Source organism: Diabrotica virgifera, chromosome 3 (assembly GCF_917563875.1).
Source record: "Diabrotica virgifera virgifera chromosome 3, PGI_DIABVI_V3a".
NCBI classification, from domain to species: Eukaryota; Metazoa; Arthropoda; class Insecta; order Coleoptera; family Chrysomelidae; genus Diabrotica; species Diabrotica virgifera.
The window spans coordinates 186,205,032-186,217,698 of record NC_065445.1 but is presented as its reverse complement, the minus strand read 5'-3'; the positions used below and the strand labels follow the sequence as shown (position 1 = coordinate 186,217,698).

Here is a 12,667-nt window from a genome sequence, read left to right as displayed (position 1 = left end):
TTTTATTAATACTTAATTTAAAATTTAGTTTGACTTTCACCAAATGTCAAACTCAAATGTGAATAATCTATGTTTGCTTAACAAATTCAGATTAAAAAAACTAGCCTCCTTACTATAAACGCTTTCAGTTGACGTTAAGTGTGTCGGCGGAAAATAAAAGGATTGTGACGTCACATTTTAGACTTTGAGGTCGATTATCTCGAAGACGGTTAGATATATCGAAATGCCGTTTTCAGATTTGGATTCAGAAGACAAAACTACATAAGAATCCATCGATAAATCTCTTCTAAGTATTGCAGGAGTGGCGACGCAATAACACACAGACTTTGCGAATTTATAAACGAAAAGTTTTCGTTGAAAATAATATTCACTAATTTAAATCTGAAACTTTCCTTATTAGAACCATTCTCTGTTAACATCCTAAATCTCTGCCTTCCACAATTTACAAGGCATAGGGACGACGAATATAGAAAACTGAAAGGATTCTACAATATGCAATTACATTCCTTTTTCATTCGTCTAGTAAAACGTACGAGAAAAGGTTGTTAGTAGTGGTACTCACAATCTGAGTAAAGATAGAAGTGAATTAAAAGACAATTTATGTTTCATTTCGATTCAGAGGCAAGGCATAATCTACAGACAGCGCTGTGTCAAACAGAAATGAAACATAAATTGTCTTTAAATTCACTTCTATCTTTACTCAGATTGTGAGTACTAAGAACCTTTTCTCGCACCTTTTGCTAGACGAATGAAAACGGAATGTGATTGCATATTGTAGAATCCTTTCCGTTTTCTATATTGGTCGTTTCTATGCCTTGTAAATTGCGGAAGGCAGATATTTAGGATGTTAACAGAATGGTACTAATAGGGAAAGTTTCAGATTTCAGTGGCGGCTGGTCAGGGACGGCAGGGTCGGCAGTGCCGACCCACACATTTATGGACACATTATAGATTTTTTTAAATATTTAATTTAATCAGAATTGATGATATTCGTTTCTGTGAAATAAAAAACTATCTGTGAGATAATACAGACTAAATTTTATTCATTGTTTTTAAAAGAATTCGATCGATCCGATACGTTGAGTGATCCCTGTGATTTGTGCGTAAGAGACTTTTCAAATTAATGATCCTATAGCCATGCACCCGATTGCGATAGGCCCGCTTCGGCAAGCCGTCCCCAGTTTGAAGATTTGCTTGTAATAAGAAGCTATTATACATTCTCCTTATTCATTTGAATGGACAAATGCCCGAAGTCCGGCAGATACCAATCTGCCGATCGGTGATATGCAAACGGCAGCAAGGCACATACCTAGCCACGTACGCGAGCTCGCCCGGGATGAAACTACACTTGCGAGCAAAATAATCGACTCACTTGCTGAATTGTACACCTTAGAAGTCTCGAATTTCCTAAAGTTGTTGTCCGATTTGAGTGATTTTTTTAGTATGTTGTAGCCTTATTGTTTAAGAAAATCGATGTAATATTATTGTAGCTATACAGGTAAAGGGCATTTTATACCGGGTGTAACAATCATACGGTGTTTCTTTTTTTAAAGTTCGGAACACCCTGTGTAATATTCTAGCATATATAAAATATTTCAGTTAAAACTCAATTGTAGCCTTAGGCTTTCTTAAATCTTGTTTTTGGATTCATTCGCTTATGTTCGATAATAAAAGAGATATGTACCTACTTTTATATTACAAATGAGGTATGCTATTTGGTCTTGATCAATATCATTCGAAATCTCGAGAGCTATTGTTTCTACCTCTTGTAAGGTTGTAGGAGGTGGCAAACGCTGTCGTAGTCTTCTGCCAATTATGTCCCACAAATTTTCGATCAGGTTAAGATCTGGACTATGCGAAGTCCGAAGATTTACCTGTTGTAAATATTCGGTTACAGTTCGTGAACGTGGTCTTGCATTATCGTGCATTAGCAAAAAATTGTTACCAATATAAGGAGCCGATAGCATGGTAGCTAAGTCCTTCGCTTAAGATCACTACTTGAACACACGCATCGCGGGTCAAATTCCTTGTAGCGCGTTCCATTTCCACCAAATAACAAAAAAAAAAACTACGGACTTAATTGAAACTTTAAATAATAAATCTACTAATTTTCACAACAAACCAGACACTTTTGACTGTTAACCATTTGACATCCATTAAATTGTTAATTTCTCATACCCTACTTTAGGCTTGTTTATTAAACTAAGCAGAAATTGAGGATTTGTTGATGAAAAACATCGCTAGTTGTTAACGTACCAACTTTTTTATGATCCAACATAAGCAAATGACTCAAAAAAGAAAATGTTAATAAAGCCTAAGGCTACAATTGAATTTTAATTTAAATATTTTTTATAAATGCTAGAATATTTCACAGGGTGTTCCGAACTTTAAGAAAAAAACACAGTATGATTGTTACACCCGGTATAAAAATGACCTTTACCTGTATAGCAACAATAATATCACATCGATTGTCTTAAATAATAAGGCTATAACATACTAAAAAAATCATTCAAATCGGACAACAGATTTAGGAAATTCGAAACTTCTAACGGGTACAATTCAGCAAGTGAGTCGATTATTTTGCTCTCAAGTGTATGAAATAAGTAGTTTTACGTCGTTTAATTATTGATATTGTAGTTTTTTTTAAGTTGCCAGTAATTACCATTTAGGGGACAGGATGAAATGGGAGCATTCGTTAAATCAAGTTAATTATAGATAACAAATAAAATTGTTTAACAAATACGATCTGGAATGTCTCGAAGAGATTTAGCAGCGTACCTAAAACAGCACAGAATGAAAGAATCAATAATTAGTAGTTACATTTTGATCCTTTTTCGGTAGAAGTAGACGAAACTACTGATAGAGGTAACATGTCATTCACAATTATCAATTGTTCTTCGATACGCGTTACGTCTAATATTTATAAGAGGTTTTTAGGTTTTCAGACGTGAGTAGAAGCCATACGACAGAATATATTTTTGGTGTTTTAAAGGACAGATTAAAATTTTTTGATATCGAAAATAAATTGGTAAGGCAAACTTATGACGGCGCTGCCTTGATGTCCGGTGAATTGTATGGTCTCCAGGCAAAAGTTAAAACTATTGCACCCCCGCTTTATTTACTCACTGTCATAATTCATTTACCTCTTTGACGATTCAAAATTTAAAAGTTACGCCAAAGAATTTTCAAAATATCTATTAAACAAGTTCATTAAAAATTATCCATCATTCTTTAATCAAATTAAATAAGAAAATGAAATTTTATATGTTTATCCAAATATTTTCGGAAAGTGGGATAAGTTACAAAATATGTATAATTTTATATAGGTACTGCAATTCATTAGGTACAACAAACTGTTCCCGAAATTATAAATTATATTATTGTTCTCAAATGTGGGTAAATTCCGCCTCAAATGAACGGGATTTCTCTTGTCTCAAAAGAGTCAAAACGTATTGTCGAAACACCATGAAACAAGAGAGAATGTCAAGCTTGTCTCAAATGTCAATAGAAAAAAACTTTTAAAATCTCTCCAAAACAATAATAAATTTTACAATGACGTTATAACCCATTTTGCTACTTCAAAACAACATAGACTAGAGCTAATTTATAAACAGGTTTGGGTTCTAAATTTATAGGAAAAAAAAATAAATAAAAAAAACAAAAACCAAAAATCTTCTATGAAATTGAAGCCTTTTAATTAGATGGCATACCTATCTGAGGAGACAACTGAAAGGTAAAGTAAGTTTTCAACCTAATAGAAACATTAATAATAAACAAAACGTCAGTTGCAATGCGGGGATAAGCTTTCGTGATTTTGCCACTTCGGGCAGAGAGCAGGCCTATGCCTTTCTGATGATGACTCCAAATAGAGTCGAAAATCGTCGATTTAGAGTGCTGGTCTGCGCTCCCTGTTCCAAGTGAAAAATAAGACGGGTTTGCCTTCGCATTGCAACTGAATAAAAATAGAATTTTTATTTTATTTTTATATGGGTCTTTACTCCTTTGAGTAACTAGGTCCATTTTCCGTTGGAATTTACCAGCTGAACAGACGGGGTCGTGAATTGTAAATTTTTTGAATTCCCTCTTGTCTTCTTCGCTTCAGCATCCATTTGGCTTGCAAATTTTAGAAGCCATGGAGGTGTTACCAGGGAAATGGACCAATAAGTTTTCAATTAAAAATCTTTTAGTAATATTTTTCAATATTATTAATGTTTCTATTAGGTTGAAAACTTACTTTGCCTTTCAGTTGCCAGATGACGCTAGTGACCTACTCCATAAACGTCAGTTGCAATGCGGGGATAAGCTTTCGTGATTTTGTCACTTCGGGCAGAGAGCAGCAGGCATACGCCTCTCTGATGATGACTCCGAATAGAGTCGAAAATCGTCGATTTAGAGTGCTGGTCTACGCTCCCTGTTCTAAGTGAAAAATAAGACGGTTTTGCCTTCGCATTGCAACTGAATAAAAGTGGAATTTTTATTTTATTTTTATATTGGTCTTTACTCCTTTGAGTAACTAGGTCCATTTTCCGTTGGAATTTACCAGCTGAACAGACGGGGTCGTGAATTGTAAATTTTTTGAATTCCCTCTTGTCTTCTTCGCTTCAGCATCCATCTGGCTTGCAATTTTTAGAAGAAATGGAGGTATAGTCCAGGGTAATAAGGTTTTTTCCATGACACTTGAACAGCCAGGGTACTGATGCGTTTTTTCGGCAGGTAATACCTATAAGAGCAGATTGTAACTATTTTCTGCGTAGGAGCTGGCGGCCATTTTTATTTATAAACAATTAAGTGTCAAAAAATGGCATTTTCTACTTTTTTTTTCAAATCAATGGAAAACAGGGAAACTTATGGTTTTTTTAGTACAAATATCTTCGAAATTATGGAAAAAGCTTTAAAATGACGTATTACAAAGTTTTATATACTCATTTATTATTAATATAATTGCGAAAAAAGGTCGGAATTGCAAAAAAAAATTATTTTCGCCATAACTGTTGTAAAAATTAGTGTACAGCTTTGAAATTTTTGTCAAATAAGGGTTCTTTGGTGCTTAATATGTGATAAAAATTTCAAAGCGATTCATTCAATTATTTAAATTTTATTCAAATTGTTTATCCCAGAGAGCATTTTTTTGCAATTACATAAGTCAGAAGAAAATGACGTTAGAACCATTCCACATTTGTTAAATGAAAGGGCATGAGCTATATTTTCAACTTGGTTTAAACAAAGTGAATAAAAAAATGCATTTATTAGTAATAAATAATTATGCAAAAGTATCGTAAATCTTTCCTTAGAAACTTTTTATTTTGTTATATAAGAAATTATACATATTTATTACAATTTTTTATCAATTATGATATAGATAACATTACTTGGTAGTTGTGCACTTAAAACAGGGTAAAAAAGTTAATTTTTTTAGAAATAGTTATTCAAAAAGTTTATAAAGAAAAATTGACGATACTTTTGCATAATTATTTATTACTAATAAATGCATTTTTTATTCACTTTTTTAAACCATGTTGAAAATGTAGCTCATGCTCTTTCATTGGACACCTGTGGAATGGTTCTAAGTCATTTTTTCTGCCTCGTTATTGCAAAAAAATGCTCTCTGGGATAAACGATTTGAATAAAATTTAAACAATTGAATGAATCGCTTTGAAATTTTGATCACATATTAAGCACCAAAGAACCCTCATTTGACAAAAATTTCAAAGCTGTACACAAATTTTTACAACAGTTATTTAGAAAATATGTTTTTTTTGCAATTCCGACCTTTTTTCGCAATTATATTAACAATAAATGAGTATATCAAACTTTGTAATACGTCATTTTAAAGCTTTTTCCATAGTCTCGAAGATATTTGTACTAAAAAAATCATAAGTTTCACTGTTGTCCGTTGATTTGAAAAAAAAGGGGAAAATGCCATTTTTTGACAGTTAATTGTTTATAAATAAAAATGGCAGCCAGATCCTACGCAGGAAATAGTTATAATTTGTTCCTATAGGTATTACCTGTCGAAAAAACGCTTCAGTACCCTGGCTGCTGAAGTGTCACGAACAGGGTATATTTTTGTCTTATTACCCTGGCCTAGTATTACCACGTAAATGGACCAATAAGTTTTCAATTAAAAATCCTTTAGTAATATTTTTAATATTTTTCAATATTATTAATGTTTCTATTAGGTTGAAAACTTACTTTGCCTTGTAGTGTATATTATTTTGAATAATGTATTCTGTATCTGAGACTTTCCTATTTTCTTTAATAGATGTCGCGGCAGCGTTCTCATAGTGGATTTCAATCTATTTTTGAAATTCCCCTTCAAAAGACAATTTCGTTTCGTTTTGATTCAGATGCGGGCAAGCATCTGCACTGATGAAGTTTATAACAGAAACAGCAGTGTTTGTAGATTATGCCTTGCCTCTGAATCGAAATGAAACATCAATTGTCTTTTAATTTACTTATGTATATGTATTTACTCGAACATTATTCTTCTTTAGAAATCCATTGAATGGTAGCATCGAAGAAAAACATTGTCAGAAGCCAAAGGAACGCCTAGAGGAGTACTTTTCCGATAAACTTCCCCATTTATACACCTTAGTTCTAAATCCAGACAATACTTTTGAAATTTCCGTAGATAAGAAAGTAGTAAACTCTGGAAGTCTACTTGAAGATTTCGTACCTCCAGTAAATCCTCCAGCCGAAATCGATGACCCTAATGATAAAAAACCAGAAGATTGGGATGAGAGGTATATTATATCTTGAAAAAGTTGCAGTGTAAATGTACTTTAACTTGTTTCCCATTTAGGGAGAAAATTCCAGATCCTGACGATAGAAAACCAGCTGATTGGGATGAAGATGCTCCACCACAAATATTTGACGAATCAGAGTCGATACCAGAAGGTTGGTTAGAAAACGAGCCAACTCACGTTCCAGATCCAGATGCTATAAAACCAGCAGACTGGGACAGCGATATGGATGGTGAATGGGAACCACCATTGATAGAAAATCCAGCATGCAAAGCTGCCGCAGGATGTGGACATTGGGAACCCCCATTGATCAATAATCCAAGTTATAAAGGTAAATGGAGACCACGTCTCATTACCAATCCTAACTATAAGGGAAAATGGAGGCCTAAGAAGATTCCAAATCCAGATTATTTTGATGATCAACATCCATTCAAGATGACCACTGTGGTATGTGAAACTTTTATTCTTGTTAGATGTGTATGAATATGTAAAGTTGGGTATGCGGATATTTACAATATTATAAACTAAAGAAATGTACTTTCTTTGACTTTTGTGTAGCAATTTACATATACTTCGTCTAATTTACTAACCGTTGCACGTCATCCGCGTCATAGCCTGTGACGTCGCATGATACCAACACGAAATATTTAGGCGGTAGGTGTGTTCTTTTTTAGAATCACTTTGCCGAGTACACTGGAATTACAGCCACTAGACATATTTTATTATATACGCGTAGAAATAATATTTGAAGATTTCTATTAATGTTAACCTAAAGAAATACAGAATAATATGTTTCATTTAATTTGTATAAATGGATTATAAAGCGTTTTTATGAAGCACATTTGTTCGGAACACACTGTAACTGTAATCGAACGAAGGTGACATTTTAGAATAAATTGGTAACATTTATTTGACAGTTGCGGTGATGACACTTCATATTTGTTTATATTCTTTACTATAAGTATCTGTTTTATTATATTTACTGTTTTTATTATTTACTATTAACCCGCCGTTACACGCGTCTTGTATTGTGACGTGGTTGCACGCGTATGAGCGTCGCCCTCACCTACATAAATTCGACTTATTTCGAGGAAGAATGAATGTCAACATGTATAAATATAAAATGGGCTGTACTCACATATTATAGAAAGTCTCGTAAACCATTTTTTTTTTATTAATTTAACAAAACAAAAGTAAAAATAATATAGATCAAAAGCAAGTTTTCTTAATTTTCAATTTCAGCAAGCCACTGAAGAAATTAACGTTTTTTACGCGAATTAATTTTACTAAAAATACAAATTAAAATTAACAACTGTTCTGAAGCTATTTCTTTGTGGCATTTATGTAATTAACTATTAATATTTTGTATTTTGATAACGACGTCCGAGGTGGAATTCGAAACGTCAATAAAATCAATTTTTCAAGTTAAATTGTGGCTTATTTCCCAATTAGAATAGGTAAATTTAAAAATGGGTTCTTAACCAGTGGAGCACCTAGAATTTTCCTCTGGGGGGGGGGGGGGGAGGGGGTTTGCTTGGGCACCGAAAGTTTTTTGTATTATTTGTGAAAGACAAGTTACATTTTCCTACTTTCTTTTATATATATTTCTATAAGCTCTGGGTGGGATTTTAACCCCCAAGCCCCCCCTCGGTGTGCCACTGTTCCTAACCTAATCCAAACAATAATATTTTAATTAAACCTACCTAAATATTAAATAAAAACCTAAAAGTTTCTTTGAGATAATAGAAACGTGATTTCACTGTGATTGCACGCGCAGTGAGGAATTCCCTCACTTGAAGAGGGATGTCTCGTCTTTCAACTATCACACAGCACATTGACCGCCTGAAATATTCTATAACTTTTTCATACCCTCTCATGAACCATGCTAAAGGCATTCCTGGGTGCTTAAGGTTATCGTATTAGTTTACACAATTTCATTGGTTATAAACAAATATGGTGAGGGATTCCCTCATAGCGCGTGTAATGGCGGGTTAAAGATCCTCTACTATAAAAATATAAATTTCGCCTAATTTTATCACGACTTGGAATAATCGAGGTATCTGACAACTTTTTTTAGTTGTTATTGTAGAAATATACAAAGAAACCTACCGGCTTCATACCAAGAGTTCGGAGCCGTTTTTTAATTATTAACAATGCAGTGCAAAAACGCTTGCACTGCAAATCTTAAAAGATTATAACTTAATTCTTGCTCTCTATTTCTTAAGTTTTTACTTATTGGATATTAATTTGTTTTGTTGTATAATCCACGTTTACAATAATTATGTGATCTATTTGATTTAAAATGGATTCAGGATTTTTTTATACTTTGGCAACTATGTCAACTTCTTAGATCTCTGGCGTAGATAATGACGTGCAACGGTAAGTAAATTATACGGACTGTACGTTAATAACTTTTTATTTAGTATTTCTATTAAGGTGTTCCGAAAAAAACAAAGTTTAAAAATGATCTCCCCGACTATTTTCTGGTGATGGGTATCATATAAACCCTTAATTTCAAATTTCAGCACAAAATGTTAACCCTAACCCTTGTCCCAAGCTCCCCCCCAATTTTTTTTAGGTTTTTAAAAGATGTAGTTTTTAATTATTTTTAATCTATGACTTTTTGTATGAAGACAAACAAGTAAACCCATTTTTTTTATTTTGACATACACATGTGGAGAACAAAAAATCATATGCCATGATAACAAATTTAATATTAAAATATAATAATAATATTAACCATTTTAAACGTTTATTGACCTTTCTCAAAATATCTTGAGTACCTAACTGAAAATTATTATCGTTAAAAAAAAAACAACACATTTTTCTAACTAATTATACATCTGAATATAAAGGAATCCACAAAGTTGTTACAAATTGATTTAAATGGAAAATAGTAAGTACATGAGTAAAAGTTTGTTTAAATATTAATCAAAGTTGCCTTTCTGAAATCGGTAAAACACATTTTGTGGTTTTCAACTACTTGTAACACACTTTGCTTTTTTTTCACCATTTGTAAAGGGTTTTTCTTCCTAATTATACATCTGAATATAAAGGAATCCATAAAAAACAGCAAAGTGTGTTACAAGTAGTTGAAAATCACCGACAGTGATACCAGAAAGGCAACCTTTATTAACTTTTAAACAAACTTTTACTGATGTAGTTACTATTCTCCATTTAAATTAATTATTTGTATATTCCTTTATATTCAGATGTATAATTAGTTAGAAAAATGTGTTGTTTTTTTAACGAGAATAATTTTCAGTTAGGTACTGAAGACGTTTTGAGAAAGACCAATAAACGTGAAAAATGGGTAAGATTTATTATATTTTAATGCCCTTATTAAGTTAATATGGCTTATGATTGTTTTTATAAACAATTGTATATCAAAATAAAATTAAAAACTGAATGTACTTGTTTTCTTACAAAAAGTTATAGATTAGAAATAATTAAAAATCTTTGAAAAATCCAAAAAAAAAATTTTGGGGTGCTTGGGACAAGGGTTAGGGTTAAAATTTTGAGCTGAAATTTGACATTGAGGGTTTATAGGCTACCCATCACCAGAAAACAGCCAGGGAGAACAAAAAAAGAGAAGAGAAAAATAATTAAAAATAAAAAATCAATGGGAAAATCCCAATAGTTGGCTGTATACCATAGTTTAAAAACCAAAATACATCTCGAAGTTTTTACTTCTGTATTGGTTTATAATTAAAAATCTTTGAAAAACAAAAAAAATTTATAGGCTACCCATATTAAGGGGAAAATATCCAGGTAGAATTAGAATTTCCTAGCTGAGAAACTTAGAGACTGGTATAGTTGCAGCTCAGTAGATATTTTCAGAGCAGCCGTCAATAAGGTACGGATAACTGTGATGATAGTCACCCAGAATCACCAAATAGATCACCAAAAAACCCGGGGAGATCGACATTTTTAAACTTTGGTTTTTTCGGAACATCCTAATTCTATTCATATTGAGAAAGCTCGGAAATCAAAGAATTGAACAACGTTGGAAAAGGATAGGGTTGACTGACGAAATAAACTTAGAAAAATACTAAAGAAGATTAAGGCTGTACTATAGAAGTGTAAATTGCAAGAGGAGCATTTATGAAACTTAGATCTATTCTGAGCAACTCTCAGCTGAACTTACAACTAAGAATCAAGTTCCTAAAATGTTATGTGTATCCTGTATTACTATATGGATATGAAACCTGGATCATGAAGGTTAACATGATGAACAAATTAGAAGCCTTCGAGATGTGGTCATACCGTAGAATGCTCAGAATATGTTGGGTTCAACGCATTTCAAACAGAGAAGTCTTAAACAGAGTAGGTCAAGGGGACGGTGACTTAATCAAGATGATAAAAAAGAGAAAACTTGAATATCTGGGGCACAAAATGAAAGGTAGCAGATACAGGATGCTGCAGTTAATACTCAATGGAAAGATCGACGGAAAAAGAGGAATTGGTCGGAAGAAATATTCATGGCTCCGAAACCTTCGTCAATAGACTGGCTCATCAGCAGATCAATTGTTACATGCCGCACAAGATCGAGAACGATATCGGCAAATTGTTATGGAAGCTACCCACGCCTAAAATTTGGGCACGGTACTTAAAAAAGAAGAAGATAGGAGTATACCACCATTGATGATGAACAACAGTGTTACGTTACCTCCTTAAGAAAAGGTTGATGATTATGAACAGTGCTACGTTACTTCCTTACGAAAGGGTCGATCCTTAGGACCAGGTTCCAATACTCTCATTGAACTTACCGATTCATTTTGTTTAAAGTATTTCAGTTAATAGAGAGATTAAGCCCCTTATTTCAGTTACGTTAAACGTTATACGTTATTCAGCTCATGCGCATTAACCGAAAAATAACGTATCACTTTATTAACGGATAAGGTATCCCCTAATTTAGGTAGAAATAAGGTCGACGTTATTAAGGGATTACGTATTTGTAAGGTTACCAAATGCCATATATATGTAAATCATAAAAAACGAAAAAAAATGTCATATAAGCGTAACCAAAAATAACTAGAATAAAAAATATAGTAATGATGTATTAAAATTTGTAGTCAAAATTTGTTTTTCTTAAGAACGATCAGTTAATAAACAAATACTATAATCTGCTTGGCAACCCTGTTAAAATAGCCACTTCTTGAGATATCTGACATTTGACTTGATTGAATTCAGAATTTGATTATTTTGTTTGTTTATTAAGTTGTCTTTGTTTTTTAAAATGGAACAAAAAACAAATTGTTTGTAAATATGGATGTCTTAAAAAACGTCAGAGGTTTTCGCATCACGACGATTTAACTGGAATGCGTAAAGACCGAGCTAGTCGCGGAATATCCCTTTTTTTGAATCGAAAATTTTGTTCCGCATCTTTCTCGTCAACTGTTTCCAACACAAAAAAATGGGGTCTTGGTGCAACTGCAACAGGTACAGTACAATCTGCCATATCCGGACCTGTCATATCCGGACCTCCCCATATCCGGACGGTTCTGCGCCGCCGGATCTACCGAAATCTACCGAGAAAGGCAGTCCTACTGTTGAACAACGCACTAAAAGAAGAACTAAAAGATGGCGAAATAATCTATTATAGGATCTATAAAACGTGTCTATCGACGAAAGTTATTGACGGCGTTAATTACTGGAATGTATGAAGGAGAAAACGTTTCAGAGACTGTAAAAGAAGTAGTGGTCTTGATATCCGGATTTTTTCATATCCGGATCGGTCTGTCGCCATATTGATCCGGATATGGCAGGTTTTACTGTATCATCGGATCAAAAATGTCATGAAGAATTATCCCTCTTATCAAATTGTGATCTATTGGATCACCGTGGCTTCATCGTTGTAACATATTTTCAATATTTTGTTCCATTATTATGGCAAATCGCAAATAATTAAAAATATAAGTTAT

The 12,667-nt window shown here is 33.0% G+C and overlaps 1 protein-coding gene across 1 annotated transcript in view; it reads left to right on the top strand.

The window, feature by feature from the left end:
• Positions 1 to 12,667, top strand: part of LOC114328091 (calnexin) — a 61,057-nt gene that overhangs the window by 27,011 nt on the left and 21,379 nt on the right. The window contains exons 5-6 of the mRNA XM_028276846.2: positions 6,495 to 6,743; positions 6,803 to 7,190. Of these exons, the coding sequence (XP_028132647.1) occupies positions 6,495 to 6,743; positions 6,803 to 7,190 (637 nt within the window). The remainder of the gene's footprint in view (positions 1 to 6,494; positions 6,744 to 6,802; positions 7,191 to 12,667) is intronic.